The 18,353-nt window shown below is 42.0% G+C and overlaps 3 protein-coding genes across 4 annotated transcripts; 1 reads left to right on the top strand and 2 right to left on the bottom strand.

Annotated features, from left to right (window-relative positions):
- Window positions 1-3,356: 3,356 nt before the first annotated feature.
- LOC9633064 (cationic peroxidase 2) lies at window positions 3,357-4,875 on the bottom strand. The gene is made up of 4 exons (XM_024670885.1): window positions 4,388-4,875; window positions 4,136-4,333; window positions 3,915-4,077; window positions 3,357-3,835 (listed from the first exon to the last, which is right to left on the bottom strand). Exons 1-4 carry the CDS (start codon window positions 4,613-4,615, stop codon window positions 3,426-3,428), a joined length of 999 nt encoding a protein of 332 aa, XP_024526653.1. The 5' UTR covers window positions 4,616-4,875; the 3' UTR covers window positions 3,357-3,425.
- A 49-nt stretch (window positions 4,876-4,924) lies between these two features.
- LOC9633063 lies at window positions 4,925-5,634 on the bottom strand. Its single transcript, XM_002960645.2, has 4 exons — window positions 5,537-5,634; window positions 5,331-5,485; window positions 5,206-5,264; window positions 4,925-5,143 (listed from the first exon to the last, which is right to left on the bottom strand). Exons 1-4 carry the CDS (start codon window positions 5,632-5,634, stop codon window positions 4,985-4,987), a joined length of 471 nt encoding a protein of 156 aa, XP_002960691.1. The 3' UTR covers window positions 4,925-4,984.
- Window positions 5,635-5,938: 304 nt separating this feature from the next.
- Window positions 5,939-9,349, top strand: LOC9643147 (potassium transporter 7). 2 transcript variants are annotated; one of them, XM_002961298.2, is made up of 9 exons: window positions 5,940-6,367; window positions 6,473-6,716; window positions 6,858-7,103; window positions 7,167-7,217; window positions 7,285-7,545; window positions 7,607-7,659; window positions 7,713-7,827; window positions 7,880-8,134; window positions 8,204-9,349. In XM_002961298.2, exons 1-9 carry the CDS (start codon window positions 6,311-6,313, stop codon window positions 9,259-9,261), a joined length of 2,340 nt encoding a protein of 779 aa, XP_002961344.2. In that variant the 5' UTR covers window positions 5,940-6,310; the 3' UTR covers window positions 9,262-9,349. The 2 variants fall into 2 exon arrangements, with proteins under 2 accessions (XP_024526639.1, XP_002961344.2); XM_024670871.1 differs by having other exon boundaries at window positions 5,939-6,367; window positions 6,858-7,217.
- The last annotated feature ends 9,004 nt before the right edge of the window (window positions 9,350-18,353 follow it).

The raw sequence follows: 18,353 nt of genomic DNA, 5'->3' as shown, positions 1-18,353 counted from the left end.
GATGAAATCACTGGCACTGCCGCTGCTGCTGCCCACCCCGACGTCATCCACTAAACTATGAGAGCTCGATATTGAAGTCTCTTCAGCTTCTTGAAAAGTTTCGGTGTTGATCCTCTTGGCCTTCCCACCATCCTTGCCCAAGCTTCGAGGGAACCACCGCCACATAAAAGGTGGTGGCGATGCTGGTGGTGGTGAAGCATTGCTACGAGCCTCCTTAGTGTCAACAGTGCCGCCAGCCAGTAACTTCTGAGATGGAAATCCTGTGGCTGCATGGGACTTTAGCACCTGTTCAATTTTCAATCTTAGTACGAATATATCTGATTCCTGTCAGCAGAGGCATACCTTGTAAGATGACTCCTCGGCCATTGCTGCTGCAAGTTCCTCACTGTTCTTGTATGGAAGCCTCCTGTGCATTCCCACGCCATCGCCTCGCAAGCTCCGCCAAAAGACTGAAGCTGGTGTCGATGAAACATCAGCTTGCCTCAACAACTTTCGAGATCCTGCTGCTGCATGAGACTTTAGCACCTGTTCAGTGTAGATCTTAGTACGAATACATATCTGATTCCTGTCAACAGAGACATACCTTGTAGGATGACTCCTCGTCCATTGCTGCCATAAGTTCTTGTCCTTCACTATTCTTGTCTGGAGGCCTCCTGTGCTTTCTCATGCTGCTGGTGCCATCGCCTCTCAACCTCTGCCAAAAGACTGAGGCTGGTGGTGATGAAACACCGCCTTGTTCTTCCCCATCTTGTTGAGCGCTCAGTGGAGCTATGAAGCGATCCACCCAGCGGAACAGAGAAGGTCCATTCTCGTTGGAGACGAAGATAGGAGGACCTGGCGCTGCTTCCAGAAGCATCCGTCGGGAACTGGTAACTGGGACTCGATGCCACCCCAGGAAGTTTGTGAGTTCTTCCCATAATTCCTGGGACGTCACCTCGTCCTCCTCCAAGCCCGCGTTCAAAAGCCTACTCCACATTTCTTCCTTTATCGACTGGAGACTGGTCGGTAGCTTCCAAGTCCACTCTCCAACTAGCTTCTTAAGTTCCTCCACCTCCAGATGCAAATCGGCTCTGGACGGTAGCTCAATCGACGGGAGTGTCCAGGTCTGAAAGAAGCTCTGGATATCCTCCCAGCTCAGGTTGTCGTCGTTGTCGTCGATTGCAAGCGTCTTGCCACCGAGAGAAGTATACCGAACTGAATCCTCAACGCCAGCCATGACCGCCTCTAGCTGCAAGAAAAGGTTGGTGCGGTTCCAGGCAAACCATCTAAGCTCTCGGAGTTACCTCTTGCGAATCATGGTTGTCATCCTCGAGTACAGGTAATGGTGGTGGATCGTACTCGGGAACACTTGATGCTGCCGCGTGACTAACTGCCTCGAGCTGCGAGGGTGATGCTGGCGAGGACGAATCCTCCAGCTCGATTGGAGCAACCGGCTGCAAGAGAAGATTAGCTACATCTGGAGTTACCTCTTGCAAGTCATGCTCGTCATCCTCCTCGAGTACAGGTGCATCATACTCGGGAACACTTGATGCTGGGTCACTGCTGGCGATCACTGCCTCGAGCTGCGAGGGCAGTGCTGGGAAATCCTCCACTTCCTTGTCCGCTGTTGCTGCAGGAGTCTGCCGGCACGCGAAAAATGTCAAGGAACAAGAAAAAATGAGAGAAACGAGCGAGCTGTACACACCTCAAGGAGGAGGATCTTCAATCCCCTGCTTGCCTGTGTGCTTGCCTGTGCTGGAGCGCGTCGCAACCAGGAGAACGCCAATGCTAGAGCTTCCATCGCCGCCAATATAATAGGGCAGGGTTACTATGTAAAGTATCGATTTAGAAATTTGTGAGAGACAAGGAATATTATCGAAGGAATATATATAAAGAGATTTGTTTGGATCTTGCGAATCTAAGGATCATCAGCGGCCTTCTTTCAACCGCTAATCTTAAGAAAACGTCATTTCTTGTTTCGTCAAAAACGTCACCAAGGGAGAGAAGAACCGCAAAAACCACTACAGACAAGATGCATGCCTCAAATTTTTCCAAAAGTGCAACTGATGATTGTATCGCCATTGGCATAGTGAAACGTATTGCTCTTGCCTTAGGACCCAATTTCCATCGTAGAAGATCGTCCATCTACCTTGGAAACGTAGAATCACGACGAGAAGAGAAGGGATTTACGATCGTTACTTCATTCATTTTCGGTTGTCCTTGTCCACAACATCCTTTATACGAACCATCTCCACCGATGGAGGAGTTCGCTCGTTTTCCTGGTGAAACCACGCCTTATGCTTTGTCCAGTGGTTGCCACACCATCATGTTAATCACTCGGTAAATTTTCCTTCGTTTTGGAACCATCGAGCTGGCGTATAGTTGTCATCGGTTCTGTTCACGGAAGGAAGATTCCACTAGTTCTCGCCTTCGTCATGTACATATGCACGAAGATGAAACACAAGTACGAAGTGAGGCACAGGGTGGCCGGCCTGGGACTGGTGTACAACGAGCTCGTCCACATGTCCCTGTATCCATACCTCACGTATACGTATGTGGCAGCTCTTGGGGCCCTTATCTCGCGAGGAACTGTTGCGACTGGCACGTATCTGATGCAGAAGAACACCGGGAGGTAAGTGTTAAACCTGTGGAAAATCCCCACGGCGTGGCTATTCGAGCAGCTGCTGGTGGAGTTCCTGGAGAACTTTATCTTCGCGTGGAGGTTTTGGAACGAGCAGAGAACGCCGCCGCCGCCAACAACGAGGCCGCTTCTGCTGAGGAGGAGGTTCGAGGAGGACTTGATGGTGGCGGACAACGACGAGCTAGGAGCTGGCTCGTCCGTGAGCGAGGACGATTCTCTAGGAAGTATCGAGAGACGGGGATCGCCTACTTGCTCGGCCACGGCGACGTGCGAGCTCGGAACTCGTTCTTCCTCAAGGAAGTGCAAGCATTCCGTCCGGCCATGTACTCCAGCTTGAAGAGCGGACAGTGGTAAGTTCTTTGCGGAGGACAACTAGATCGAGGACAGCAGCGGCAAGCTCATGCGATGGTGGCGCCACACGGTGATTGTCCGCAGCCAGACCGCCTGGACAAGCGTTGATATATTCCAGGCATGAGAGGAGGCTCTCCGTTTGGAATCCTTTTCTCGGGAAGAGTGGGCTGATTACGCCTTGCCTAACAATGCCTGCCTTGTAGTGAAGATAGAGCTTGGAAATTCAAGCTCTATGTAGTGAAGATACAGTTTATAATTTTATGGTTGATCTATACCTTTACTTTATTAATCTCGTGGCCAGGCTTCCCAAGCATGTCATTTGGAAAGTGATATAGTTTCCTGAGCTGCAAGAACGGTAAACTATGCATTTGATTTTGTGACGCAGTAAAGAAAAATGGCCATATTCACAGTTTACGATTATTTCCAAAAAGAATCAGTCACGGTTTCACCGTGTTTAATGGGTGTTTACCATGGAGCACACCCTCCTGATTTCCCCATTGTGCTTGTTCTTCCACCCAATGTATCCCATCTTCACCATCGAGGCCGCAAACTGCGACAAAAAGTCGTGCTGCTTGTGCGCAAAGTTCTTGACGTAGTGACTTGTTCTCGAGTCCTCGTTGAGAACTTGATCCGACGTGAGGACCCCGTTTCTCCTGGCCAAGTTCTTGTGGTAGCTGTTGTCGAACACAAACTCCGAGCCTTTGTCCAGCGCCACACGGTTTGGCGACCCCGGTGCTGGGCACTGCCTCCGGAGATGAGAGAGGTATCTGGGATTGATGGTCGGGTCCGGCTTGCCAGTTTTCGTAAAGTTGTCCAAACGATTGCTGAATGTGGCGCAGCCGGCGGTACCAAGAGTGTGACCACCTGTGGTTTGCAAGGGAGTAGCGTTAATGCCTACTTACAAACTGGAGGGAAGGAGATGGAAGTTGAAATCGATTCGTACCTGAGAGAACGACGAGGTCCTGGACTGACAAGCCGCGCTCCTTGAAGTTTTGAATGAGAGCCGAGGCATCGCCAAACGGGGATGGTAAGGTGTTGCCACGTTCCTGGCTGGAAACTCTTCCGTCGTAGCGTCCGGTTGGGACTTGGTAATACTTTCCTCCAAGCTGCAGTGACAACGTCTTAGAACTTGATTCAGCGTTTCTCAAAAGATGCTAAGCTTACCATGACGGTCGAGTCTCTGGCAGCTATGGCGAGAGTGTCGGCACAGGAGACAACTCCAGGACAAGCTGCTTCCAACCTCTGCTTTGCTTCCTCAATCACCTCGAAGCCCCTGGCGGACATGAAGTTTGGAAGGGACAATTTTTCCACTTTAGTTCCGTCGGTGGGAGTTGAGTCGAGAAGAATCGATCCATCACAGCCCTGGAGAACAGCAAAGTTAGAAAACCAGAATTTAAATCTTGTAAAGCTACTCACGTCGACGAAACAGTCGTGGAAGTGCAAGCGAAGAACTCCTGCTGGTATCGTCCTGTCCCAACCGGCGTGCTTGCTTAGAGTGTCCCTTATGATCCTCTCGGCCTGAGGACAAGATCTCGAGTAGCTGTGGTAGCCATGCTTGCGTCCTCCACTCTCACCGTGAGCCAAGATACCCAAGCTCAGTGACAGCAGGAGCAAAACCAAAACGCTCCCTCTCCAAGTTTCCATCCTCGTTCTAAACTTCTTCAATCACTTGGCACTCCTTCTTCCTCCTCGAATTCTCTTGGCAGTGATCGATGATCCGCAGATGAGCGTCGCTCCTTGATGAAATGAACCACTGATACAAGGCTCTTATAGTCCAAGCTACTCGTAACTTAGTCGTCATAAACCGTGTCTGCTGCCTCTGATGACTGTTTCCAGGCTTAAAAAACCCATTGACAAGGTCCAAATCCAGGGAAGCTTGCGCTCATAGATTTGACGAAGTCCAAGCTCTGCACGAGAAATAGGAAAATCCAGCCAACTAAAGTACAAAAGAAAGGTTCCGAAAGGACGTACTTCTGTAGGCCGCGCTTTTCTATTGCATTTCCAAGCTTTGACTTAGTTCTGTTTGTTATGTTTTTGCTTTTGCTTTTTCTTCTTCTTCTTCTTCATGATGTTCTTGCCCTTCTTATTCTTCTTGTTTTTCTTCTTTTTGTCTATGACAGGAGCAGCAACGGACAGCGACGAGCTCGGCCCCGCTGTTCTCTTCATCGATTCCTGGAGTGAACCATCGCAAAGATTTTGGACCAGAAAACACTTTAAACGATCCATGTCTGTACCTCCTCAGAGTCCGAAAAAGAAGTAACGTGACGGATCTTCAATCCGGTGGAATGCTTCCCTGGAAACAACACACAAGAAAACGAAGAACATCGTAAGACAATACATACATTTGCTTTAAGCTTACCTGGATTAACAGCGGCTTTAGCATTGAGCACTGCCCTCTCCACGATATCTGGATCCAGCGAGCTGAGACTCCCAGGCTCCTTGAGCTTCCTCTCCAGGAACTTAGCCAATGCCGCAGCTTTGTTGGTGGTGAGCGCTCCCCCTGGATGAGCCAGCCTTGAATGTCGTCAAAAACACCTGCGATTTCCCTGTGGATTGCACGCATACCTGGGCTGCGCATTCCCCGATCGATCAGGATCCTGCTGCAGCGGCGGAAATTTGCTGCCGCGCAGCGCCCGCCGCTCTGCCTCCGTGAGCTCCTCCATTTGCCCTAACTTTAGGGTTCTTAACAAATCAGGGACAGCATATCCGCAAAGCATCTTTTAAAATTTAAAAACCATCCTCGATTCCCGTTGTGGAAGATGGTCCACGCAAAGCACGCCGTAGCACGGTAGTTTTTTAATCCCGTTGGATTCTTACCGCGGTTTAATCACCCACCTAACAGACAGTAATTTCCAGTACCACCAACAACACCGTGTCCTATATTCCATTGGTCACGGGCTATGGACCACAGTACGGCCGCGAATCTCTTTACAATCTCGATAACAGAATAAACGATCCTACCGGTATATGCTGTCTCCACTGACGGCAGTGGCAGCCTTCGCTGGAGTTTTCTCGCTTCCTTCCTTTCGCAAAGCCTAGCTAGAGCGCGATAGAAGTGATAGAAGTGATAGGAGAGAGAGAGAGATCGAATGAGAAAGAGAGAGGGGAGAGCGTTTGCGTGAGTGAGAGGGACGAGAAAGAGATGGACAAGAAGAACAGGGATGTTGTGTCGTCAGGAATCTTGTGCGCGGGCGCTCAATGCAGATTTTCGGTCGCCGATCGCCGCCGCGGCGGCTAGGCGCTGCCGCCGATGCTGCATTCTAGGAGCTGGCGAGGTTTTGCTGCGATCCGCGGGGAGCATTTGGTTCTAGAGGCGAGCGCGGCCGAAATTTCGTGGCGATGGATCCCGAGGTGTCGTCTGTCGGAGGCAACAGCTTCATCGACCTCAATCCTAAGGTATGGATGGATCTTTGCTGCGATTTCGGGGCTGCCGCGGCGCCGGGAATCCCCAATTTCGATCCGGACTAACCGATGGATGGTTTGTTTGTTTGTTCTTGGCAGAGCTACCGGAGGAAATCCCTCAAGGCGGTGCTGCTCTTGGCGTACCAGAGCTTTGGTGTGGTCTATGGAGATTTGAGCACCTCTCCTCTCTATGTGTACCGGAGCACATTTTCGGGAAAGCTCCAGCTCCACGAGGACGACACGGAGGTTTTGGGGGTTCTCTCGTTCATCCTTTACACCCTGACACTCATTCCTTTACTCAAGTATGTTCTCATCGTACTCCGTGCTGATGACAACGGCGAAGGTGGGTGGTGGTGGTGGGAGTTTTTGATTCGTAGCAAGGTTGGAGAGGAAAATCTCGAGAGATAGATAGACTTTTAGGAGAAGTTTTCTAGTTTTTGCGAATCACTCTCACTGGTTTTGGTGTTTTGTCCTTCTGTTGCAGGTGGAACATTCGCGTTATATTCACTGCTGTGCAGGCACGCAAAGTTAAGCCTCTTGCCAAATCAACAGGCGGTTGACGAGGAGCTATCGACTTACAAGCTCCAGAACGTCAGGGAGAGCTATCGTGGGGCAAGGATGAAAGGGCTCCTGGAAAGGCACAAGAGCCTCCGCATTGCTTTGCTGCTAGTGGTTTTGCTGGGGACGTGCATGGTGATTGGTGACGGGGTTTTAACTCCCGCCATCTCGGGTAATAAGCTTTGCTTTTCCTCTTTTTTTTCAACGCTATCTGTAACTAATGGACGGCTTTCAGTTCTATCTTCTGTTTATGGCATCAAAGTGGCTGTCGATGACCTCAACAAGCGTAAGGCCAACCTTATGGTTTTCTTGTCAGTGAGACTTATGCTGTGCATTTTCTTGTTGGCTCGCAGACGTAGTAGAACTGATCGCCTGCCTCATTTTGGTGGGGCTTTTCGCGCTGCAGCACCATGGCACGCACAAGGTGGCATTTATGTTCGCTCCCATAGTGCTGGCCTGGCTATTCAGCATCGGCGCCATTGGAATTTACAACATCGCTCGCTGGAACCCTCACGTCGTCCGAGCTTTATCCCCTTACTATATGTACAAGTATTTCAAGAGAACCGGATTCGATGGCTGGATATCTATGGGAGGAGTGCTGCTTTGCATCACAGGTTTGCTCAATTATACGATATACAACGCTCGTCCGCGGACTGAAGCACTCTACTTTTGCAGGCACAGAGGCCATGTTTGCAGATTTGGGACACTTTTCTGAGCTGTCTATCCAGGTGAGAGCTGTGATTCCCCGAGCTGAGATCACTGTGTGTATTTGTGTTTGCAGATTGCTTTTGGCTGTGTCGTTTATCCTTGCCTGGTTTGTGCTTATATGGGCCAAGCCGCCTATTTGTCTCGTAATCACAGCGACATTGAGGGCAGCTTCTACAAGTCGATCCCAAGTATGTCATTGTCCCACTGTTGTTATTGAATACTTATGTGTTGCTGTCACAGAGCCTGTTTACTGGCCAGTTGTCGTCATAGCAACACTTGCGTCAGTGGTGGGGAGCCAGGCAGTGATCTCAGCAACCTTCTCAATCATCAAACAGTGCATGTCCTTGGGCTGTTTTCCAAGGGTGAAAGTCGTCCACACATCAAAAGACATATATGGACAAATCTACATTCCCGAGGTTAATTGGATACTGCTCATCCTCTGCCTGGCAGTCACTCTGGGCTTTAGAAGCACAATTTTCATCGGCCACGCTTATGGTACGTTTGTATGAAAACTTCGTGTTTGTGTTGAAGACTTATCCTCGCAAATGTGTCATGATCACACAGGACTTGCTGTCATCACGGTCATGTTTGTGACGACGTTCCTCATGTCACTGGTGATTGTGATCGTATGGAAGCGGAGCATCATCCTTGCCATCATCTTTTTCATGTTCTTCGGCACGATCGAGCTCATGTACGTCTCATCCGCGATGCTCAAAGTACACGAAGGCGGCTGGGTGCCGCTGGCGCTATCCGTGTTCTTCGTCGCGGTCATGTACACTTGGCACTACGGCACGGCGAAAAAGTATGACTTTGATCTCCAGAACAAGGTCTCTATGAAGTGGCTGCTCACTCTTGGGCCGAGCCTCGGCATCGTCCGTGTCCCTGGGATCGGGCTCATCTACTCGGAGCTCGTCACTGGCGTCCCCGCGATCTTCTCCCACTTCGTCACCAATCTTCCGGCCTTCCACCAGGTGCTCATCTTCGTGTGCATCAAATCGGTCCCAGTTCCCTACGTCCGGCCAGAGGAGAGGTATCTCATCGGCCGCATCGGTCCCAAGGAGTACAGGATGTTCCGGTGCATCGTGCGCTATGGCTACAAGGACGTCCACAAGGACGACAACGATTTCGAGAACCAGCTTATCTTCAACGTTGGGGAGTTCATCCAAACCGAGGCATCGAGCACTTGGGCCCCGTCGAGCAGCGACCACTCGTCCGTTGACGGGAGGATGACGATGATGGGATTGCCGCTCCAGTCCAGCATCAAGATGGTAACCTCGGGGCTGGAAGACAGTGACAAGCAGTCGATCAGATCGCTGTCCCTGGGCACGCCGGAGATCGAAGCTTTGCAACCAAGGAGGGTGAGGTTCGAGCTGCCGAGGAGCCCGGAACTGGATCCAGACATCCGGGCGGAGCTGACGGAGCTGTTTGATGCCAAGAACTCGGGGGTGGCGTACATGCTGGGGCACTCGTATGTCAAGGCCAAGCGCTCCTCGTCCTTCATGAAGAAGTTCGTCATCGACGTTTGCTACAACTTTTTGAGAAAGAACTGCCGGGGGCCGGCTGTAGCACTCGACATTCCTCACATTTGCCTCATCGAGGTGGGAATGATTTACTACGTCTGAAAAAAAAAAAACTTTGAATCTCAATTTAAAACTGATTCAGAGTCTTTTCTTTTCTTTTAGAAAAGGTCTGAGATCAAACTCCCAAGCCTGTAACTCTATTGCACTGTCCAGCTGCAAATCTTTGACAGCAATCCCATTGGCAAAGGATGTGGGTACTCAAGACTGAAGACTGGAGGGATCAGGAGTGATAAGTTTTCAATTTGTATCCATTGTTTTGTTCTTAGCTCAAAAATGGTCCTACTATATGTAGCCCTAGAAAATTGCAAAATATCTTATATGGAGGTAAATCTTACTGGGACACAAATCATGGCCCTTGGCCAACCAGTTACAAAAAGATTCTTCCATGAGATGGTGGAAAATAGAAATACCTTAGCTATATTATGTACTCCAAAAACCCTTGATGATCTGAGATTGGCAGCAGCACAGTTCTAGTCAGGCTATATTTGAAGTTACAATGCCAGGAATAAACATCAGTTTGTGGGAACAACTGTGTAGTACCAGTTCAGGTTCCTCGTCTCTTGAATCCAGTCTTTGGCCTCTTGAGCTCTTGGCCTAGAAGAAAGAAATCGTACATCAAAGGCTCAGCCAACTTCAGATGAAATTGTCAATCAATGACTCCATTTCAAGAGGGATGACAAATGGTGGTCTGACCTCAGAAAATGGACAAGGCAGATAGGCTTTGATCTGGATCCTTCAAGATCCCATTGATTACTCCTGGAAGATGCCTCATGCCTTCCAGTTATGGCTCTCCCAAAGGACAGTGCAGCAGTACAACATCTACCATGCCATGCTGAATCTTTTAGGAGCTGCAAGAGTCACTAATTCCTGGATACTAAGCTGCAGTATTTTTAACAAACGAAATGGATTAGGGCAGCAATCCACATATCTACTCGAGCACACTCTTTAATTCTGGATATCACAGCCTCCAAGTTCTAATAGACCACCAAATTCAAATTTGTTTTGATGTATATCAAATTAGTTACAGTATTTTCTTTGGTTGGCCGCTTAAGATCAGGATCAAAAATAAAATTACTACAAAAATTATGTAGCTAAGACTATTGTATATAGGTCAATTTAAATTTTGAGATAAGCTAGATCTAAACAAACACAAATCTAAGTAATCTTCAGGTGCCTTCACTAAATATGCATATTCAATTAACCCAAAAACATATATATAGAATGAAATCAATTCATACCCTAATATTAATATATTGCATTGTAGTTCATATCATCCCCTCATATGGAAGGCAATTAAAGTTCTTGGTTAATCAAAATCTAGAGGAACATCAAGAGGAAGCATCAAGTGAATTTGTAAGTGGTGCAATTTGCTTTTATAAAGCACTTCAATTTGCTATATATATATATAAAATTTTTGGAGGATTAAATTGTTAAATATAATGCTATATCTCATAAACTTGTTTAACTTGCTAGAACACTCAATACAAAGAGTTGTTAGACAAACCATATACCTATAAATTTGGGAAAACAAATCAATATTAGATCATCCACTTTGTACTTTGTAAATAAGTTGTAATGCCATTGTTGTCCCACTTGTATGTAACTCAAATGTTAAATAAACTCCTCTCAACTTAGTGAAAGAATGTTTATTAAATTCTGATATCATAACATAATATTAACAACTTGTGGCAATTGCAAAGGTAAACTCAACTTTGTTAACAATATCAAATCATAATTATATAAGAGTTTATATGGTGAAACATTAATAGAACTTTATACCTCTATAACATACACATATTGAAAAGATGACAAATTGCTATCTCAATCCAAATATTGAAAGCATGTACTTCGTGATTGTCCCTTTAAATGTTCAAAGAAACTAATTTACCAAATCATTTATTTATGGATGATAAGTATCCCCAACTGAGATATCAAGACATGAAATGCTTTAGCCATAAATACAAGATTATTATTCGAGAGAAACCACTCTGGACAAAAATGCTAAAACACCATTTGATTAAGGAGGAAGTATTTAATAATAGTTGCAAACATATTAGCAAGAGCATCAATTTCCACCTAATGAATCAAATAGTTAGAAGCAATAATGATGTATTCATTGTTAATAGTTGACTATGGAAAAAGCCTTATAAAATTAAATGCTATCAACTCAAGCAGATGGGAAATGACAATTGATTCCAACAGTCTTTTTAGAACATAAGGGAAAGTATTATGAGCTTGGCAAAAAAACATAATTATACACATACCAAATAATATTACATTAAAAGAGTCATGTAGTTTCTCAGTCATACAACAATATTTTATATACTCAACTAAAATATAATAGTTATGGTGAGTATGGAGAAACCATGCAATAAAGATCATAAGCACTACCAACTGCAAATGATATTCATTAGAATTAGCCCCACAAAGTAAAAAAGGTTGTAATAAAGGTGATATTGAGAATATAAATGCCAAAATAGTAAGTTATTAACAAGTGATGCAAGATTCTTAAATCTATAAAACCTTTAAATTAATGACACAACTTTTTGAGCTTCACAAAATCAAGAGAAGGTAAATTAAGTTCTATATTTTATGAACAATGATAACTTCCAAAAACACAAAATCTTTGTTTAGAAGATCCATTGATATTATCTCTCTTCCCTTAAGCAAATTGGAAAAAGGGCAATTACTTGATGAAAGAGCCCTTAGTGACTATTTTATCTCCCTAAAGATACTCACCCCTGCTTCAAAAATGTTAATGTCCTTATTAACTATTAACTAATAACCCCTACCAAACCAAATCCTAACCAAATCCAAAGAAGAAGAATCCTTCCATTGTGGTATTAGGCAATTAGTCATCCATCTGTACTGCAATTTGATGGTGGATACCTTCGTCTGTAGATACTCCAGAGAAGAAGAAGAACATATATATAGATGCCTGATACGTATGATTTCAAATTTAGGAGTAGGAATATACTTTGCTCAAGGGTATATTATATTTTTTTAAGTAGCCACTAATTAATAGAAATCGAACCTGTGCCATTTGCTCTAATACCACATATAGTACACTTTATCTTTCTCCCCTTAAGTCAACTGGAAAGAAAATAATTGCTTGATAAAAGAACTTTTATTGGCTATTTTATCCCCCCAAGGTTCCAAAGATCCATAGCGATAGTATATCTAAATCTCATCCCATGATCACATGCGCTACAATTGATATTGGAACAACTAATTTATCATAAATATGAAAATAGTGTAAAAAAGGGATAAAAGCTTAAGAAAGGGCATCAATATCAAGTATAGAACTCCTCAAGTGATCAACTACTTTGAAATTATATATTTGAAGCTTTAGAGCCTACTAAATAATATAACTAACCAAGTTTTCCGCATCTATAATGAAGTGATAATGGCATAGTCACCCTTTAGCAATATCTAAAAATCATGTATGTATATATGAAATTTCTTAAAATACTAAACTATTGCTAAAAACTTTTCTTTTATCATAGCGTAGTTCACCTCCATTGGTTGTAATGTACAATTAATATATATAATGGGATGACACTAACCAAGCACACTTCTATTAATACATTTTCAATACTAATATTAAAAGCATTTACATATAAAATGAAAAATCAAGTGTAATTAAGATATACCAAAACTTACAAAGTTCTTAACAGATATCATGGATGTGTTCTTCCCACATCCCTTTAAGTGTATTTAAATATTATTGATGAACTCAATTGTCACCTTTAGCATATGACAGAAAACCTCCTCCATCATTTATTGAAAAATTTATTAACTTAAATAGCATTATCAAAAATATATACAAACTAAATGTAGTTTTAAGAACATTTTCTTTAGCCATTTACATTTGCCAATATCTAGAACTAATATTTAATCTACTGAATTAACAACTTCGCCCCAAACAATCCAAAATACCAACAATATGAAGAACATAGTATATATTCAAGATCATTATATCATTTAATCAACAATAATCAATGCAGAATTAAATACTACCATTAAGCTTTAATGAGGTTCATATGCCTAAAAACTCTAAGACTTTTAAATAACACCTATCTTCAATATCTCTTGCTTGGAAAATCTTGATACCTTTTAATGACCAATATTGAATATAAATCTTGATCAAATAAATATCCCTAGTTGAAATAGAAAAACATATTGCAATTTTGGCCCTAAATAATAGGTTAAAGTAAGAAAGATCAACATACTCTTGCTTAATCCAGTCAATCATCATAACACAAAGACTATTTAAGGGATCTGGAGAGGTAATATAAAAACAAGAAAGAAACACAGTAGAAAGTAATAAGAAATAAAAGTGATAGAGACAAAAGTAAAAATAAAGGGGTGAAATGTAATATAAATGAGAAGAAGATAATAGAATAAAAGAGGTAATATTTTATAGATGTATTTTGTTATAGTATATTTTATCTCTTTTTCCTTAAACCAACTGAAAAAGAAGCAATTGCTTAATGAGAGAACCAAAGGTTCTAAAAATCCACTGGTTTAAATACATTGTATTTAAATTTCATCTCATAATCATATACACTATAAATGCATATCATTAATCATATAGCATAAGCAATTTTCATCTTCTAGCTAGTGTTATTTACTAAGAACCCATTAGTTCTAAATTTTATTAATGCTATCCTAGTGAAAGAAGGAAACGTTTATAAAATTGATTGATTTTTTATGATATTTATATTTAATTATAACTTAAAGTAATTATTATCTCATTGAGAGTGTCATAAACATGTTCAACCTATAGGTTTTTAAATTTAACGACATCCACAATAGTCTAGTACCTAATAATTAAGATTTTGAGTTTCATAATTAAAAATTAAGCTATCTTTTATTGTAATGTTAGTTTTTATATATTTTAACTTAAACATTTACGTTTTTTATTAGTAGCTACTAGTTAATAATGGTATTAATTAGTAATAAGAAAATCTAAATATCTATACTAATATATATATATCTTAAATGAAATTGATAGATTTTATTTTATTTTATATTCATTTTTATGATATAATATATTAGTTATATATATATATATATATAGAAATAATAATAATAGTTTAAAACCTTTAAAGTAATATGTATATAAACTCCAAAATTTATGAACCTTGACATTTGGGAGCTTTTATCAGTTTTATAGTAGTATAGTTATTATTAACTAAAGTTCTGATATGTGTTACTGAAACTTTTGAATAAGAAATATAATAGTTTATCTTCTGTTGAAATAGTTTTCACCATAATTGTTGATTAAGAAATATGAACCATAATGTTTTTAAGAAATTTAAAAAATTTAAAAATATATATATAATAATTTAATTATAATTTTAATAATGAGATAGATGAACTAAAATTATATTATGTGAGTGCATGGAATATAGAAAGGGAATACATAAAATGTGCATACAATTAGCCTAAAAACCCTAGCTTATATATAATAGCAAATGGTCCGGATTGATGGCTACCAAAATCCCATTACACTAGTATTAGTATATAGCATCGTAGTTATACATTTAAACTTCACATCATCCTTTCCTTTCGGAATAATGAAAAATCATCAGGGTTCTCTTGTACATAGACTAGGTGTAAGCTCCTGAGTTTGGAGTTCCTGGGAGGTTACTCAGCCCAGTAATATTCAAACCCAAGGACACTTAACCCCAAATATCCCAAGACCATTAACCGATTTGAAAAGGGGGTGCACTCTTGTTCATGGGCCCTTTCCCTCTATATTTGAACCCCATGGATCGTCTCTCAAATCGTTCTCTTTGGTTGCTTATAATCCACTATACTTCCCTGCAAGTTCACACCCTCGTGAACGAAAGCTGAAAGCCGCAGCTCTCTCGAGAGCCCCGCTCTCTTGACACCCTACCCCTCGGGAGCAAACTGGACCAGCCAGATGTTAATCAACATGTGGTATGATTCCCCTAGCCAACCAATAGAGTCGAACCCGAGACCGCTCTGATACCAAATGTAAGCTCATGAGTTTGGACTTCCCGGGAGGTTACCCAACCCAGTACTATTCAAACCCAAGGACGCTTAACCCCAAAATATCCCAAGACCCTTAACCAATTGGAAAAGGGGGTGCACTCTTGTTCATGGGCCCTTTCCCTCTATATTTGAACCCCATGGATCATCTCTCAGGTCGTTCTCTTTGGTTGCTTACACTAGGATTTGGAGGAACGTAAGGAGGAGGCATCAATGGATATATAGATGGTATTTGTTATTCCTAATTTTTTTGTATGAAGTGTTTTAACCGTTGCACATACACAATTTCTAAAGGATTGGCTTGTTGAACATTATACCAAACCTTATAAACTTGTGGTTCAACTTGCTATAACACTTGATATAGTCCTTTCTACTGAGTAAGGAGCCATTTAGATAAACTATGTACTGTAAGATGGGGAAAACAAATTAACACCAAGTCATCCACTTTGTACTTTATAAATGGATAATAACAGGAGTTATAGCATCATTGTTGTCCCACATATACGCAACCTAAGTGTTAAGAAGACTTATCTTGGATAAGTGGAAGAATGCTCATCAAATAATGATATAAGAGCTTATATGGTGAAGCACCAATAGAACTCTACACCCCTGTGACATATGTATACCAAAGAAACAACAAATAACTATCTCAATTCAAATGCTGAAAGTTTAGGTACTTCATGATTATTCCTTTGAATGTCCAAACGAGCTATTTCACCAAAACATTTGATTGTGGATGATAAATACTCGTGAAAGTGTGGCGTATCCCCAACTGAGACATGAAAATATGAAGTGTCTTAGCATAAATGCGGGACCATTATCTGAAAGAATCTGCTCTGGATAAAAATGCTAGAACACCACTCAATTGAGGAGGAAGTCTTCAACAGTAGTTGCAAAAGTGCTAGCAAGGGCACCAACACAAGTCAAATAGTGAAAAACAATAATAACATATTCATTGGAAGCAATTAATCGTGGAAAAGGTCCTATAAAATTAAATGCCACCAACTTAAACAGATGGGCAATTGCAATTGACTCTAACTACCCTTCCACACCACGAGAGGGAGTATTATGAGTTTGGCACCAAATGCAATGACACACATACTAGATAACATCACGTCTCTAGCTAATGGAAAGATCTACAAGAATATATATTCTTATTCGTATTTAACCTCCTATTAAGACTCGATCATACGATGATGCCCTATATACTCGCCTAAAATAGGAGAATCAAGGTAGGCATGGAGAAACCGTGGAATAACGGAAGGCACCACCAGCTGTAAATGATTATCAAAATCCATCCCTACAAAATAAAGAAAGCTGTTTTTAAGGCGATATTGAGAATATAAATGCCTGAATGGCAAGTCATCAACAATAAATGATGCATAATTTTTAAACCCATCTTGAAGGCTTCAAATCCATGGCTCAATCTTTTGAGCCTTACGAACCTCATCAAAAGAAGGTAAATCTTGCTTTACACCTTGTGGACATTAAACTGTAAGCTCCTGAATTTAAACTTCTTAGGAAGTCACCCAACCCAGTACTATTTAAACCCAATGACACTTAACCCCAAATATCCCAAGACTTTTAACCGATTGAAAAAGGGTGTGCACTTCTGTTTATAAGCCCTTTCCCTTTATATTTGAACCTCATGGATTGTTTTTCAAGTCGTTCTTTTTGGTTACTTACAATCCACTACGCTTCCCTACAAGTTCAAGCCCTCGTGAACGAAAGCTAAGAGCCGTAGCTCTCCTAAGAGCCCCGCTCTCTTGACACCCTACCTCTTGGGTCGAGCCTAGTAGGAGCAAACTGGACTAGCCAAATGTCAATCAACATATGGTGTGATTCCCCTAGCCAACCAACAGAGTCGGACCCGAGACCGCTCCGATACCAAATGTAAGCTCCTGAATTTGGACTTCTCGGGAGGTCACCCAGCCTAATACTATTCAAACCTAATTACGCTTAACCCCAAATATCCCAAAACCCTTAACCAATTGGAAAAAGGGGTGTATTCTTGTTCATAGGCCCTTTCCCTTTATATTTGAATCCCATGGATCGTCTCTCAAGTTGTTTTCTTCGATTGCTTACATAAACATGAAGTAAAACAACCACTAACGACATATAATTCTTGTATAGAAAATCCACATATGTTGGAATAATAAGTTCGTCAGAAACATAAGAAAAGAGTGAAGAAGGAAGAGGAGCTAAAAAAAAAGCATCAGCATCGTCCATAGAACTCCCCAAGCGATGAACAATATCAAAATGATATATTTGAAGTTTTAAAGCCCACTGAGTAGTATGACCAATCAGGTTCTTCCGCTTCAATAATGAAGTAACGACAACATAATCACTTTTTAGTAATGTCCAAGAACTATCTAAATATGCATGAAGTTTCTCGAAACCCTAGATTACAACTAAACACTTCTTCTCTGTCCTGGAGTAGTTCACTTCCACTAGTTGTAATGTATGGTTTATATATACAATAGAATAGTGTTAATCAGGCACACTTAGACATAGTTAGGCTTTCTTGCATCAAGACACCTCCAAGACTAATATGAAAAGCATCCACGCACAAAATGAAAGGTCAAGTGTAATCAGGATATGCCAAAACTAGAAGAGTCATTAATAGTTATTTGAGATCCATGAACACCTACTCACAATTTGGAGATTAGATAAAAGATGATGTTAATGACTTCAGCAACGCTCGCAAAGGTGTAGTGCAATAAGAAAGATGATCCACAAAATGACTGAGATACTACACCTTACCTAGAAAGTGCTATACATCATTAACATATTTCAGAGTAGGGAACTTTAGGACAACCATAAGTTCCTTTGGATCAACTTGTAAACCTCACAAGAAATAAGGTACTCATTATAAATTGTGTTATTGGACCTAAACACGCACTTCAATTGCTTCAGCTTTAAATGAACGTATTGTAGCCGATTCAACACTTTACAAACATCAGGGACGTGTTCCTCTGATGTCCCCTCCGAGTGGATCAAGATATCATCAGTGAAGTTAGCAGTCATCTCTGGTATATCGCAAAGAACTTCATCCATCATCTGCTGGAAAGTTGTTGGAGCATTATTTAAACCAAACGGCATTACCAGAAAAC

Source organism: Selaginella moellendorffii, unplaced genomic scaffold (genome assembly GCF_000143415.4).
Source record: "Selaginella moellendorffii unplaced genomic scaffold, v1.0 SELMOscaffold_0, whole genome shotgun sequence".
Lineage (NCBI taxonomy): Eukaryota > Viridiplantae > Streptophyta > Lycopodiopsida > Selaginellales > Selaginellaceae > Selaginella > Selaginella moellendorffii.
Note: the sequence above shows the minus strand (reverse complement) of the source record. Positions and strands in the feature narration are given on the sequence as shown.

Excerpts from the sequence above, each read along its gene's own strand:
- LOC9633063 (XM_002960645.2), bottom strand. The coding sequence starts at position 5,634 with ATGGAGGAGCTCACGGAGGCAGAGCGGCGGGCGCTGCGCGGCAGCAAA. Across the intron at positions 5,486-5,536 it reads TCGGGGAATGCGCAGCCCAG|GCTGGCTCATCCAGGGGGAG; the intron begins GTATGCGTGCAA and ends ACGACATTCAAG. Across the intron at positions 5,144-5,205 it reads CTTTTTCGGACTCTGAGGAG|GAATCGATGAAGAGAACAGC; the intron begins GTACAGACATGG and ends GGTTCACTCCAG.
- LOC9643147 (XM_024670871.1), top strand. The coding sequence starts at position 6,311 with ATGGATCCCGAGGTGTCGTCTGTCGGAGGCAACAGCTTCATCGACCTC. Across the intron at positions 7,218-7,284 it reads TGTCGATGACCTCAACAAGC|ACGTAGTAGAACTGATCGCC; the intron begins GTAAGGCCAACC and ends GTTGGCTCGCAG. Across the intron at positions 7,546-7,606 it reads AGTGCTGCTTTGCATCACAG|GCACAGAGGCCATGTTTGCA; the intron begins GTTTGCTCAATT and ends CTACTTTTGCAG.
- LOC9633064 (XM_024670885.1), bottom strand. The coding sequence starts at position 4,615 with ATGGAAACTTGGAGAGGGAGCGTTTTGGTTTTGCTCCTGCTGTCACTG. Across the intron at positions 4,334-4,387 it reads TCCACGACTGTTTCGTCGAC|GGCTGTGATGGATCGATTCT; the intron begins GTGAGTAGCTTT and ends GCTGTTCTCCAG. Across the intron at positions 4,078-4,135 it reads CCAGAGACTCGACCGTCATG|CTTGGAGGAAAGTATTACCA; the intron begins GTAAGCTTAGCA and ends TTGTCACTGCAG.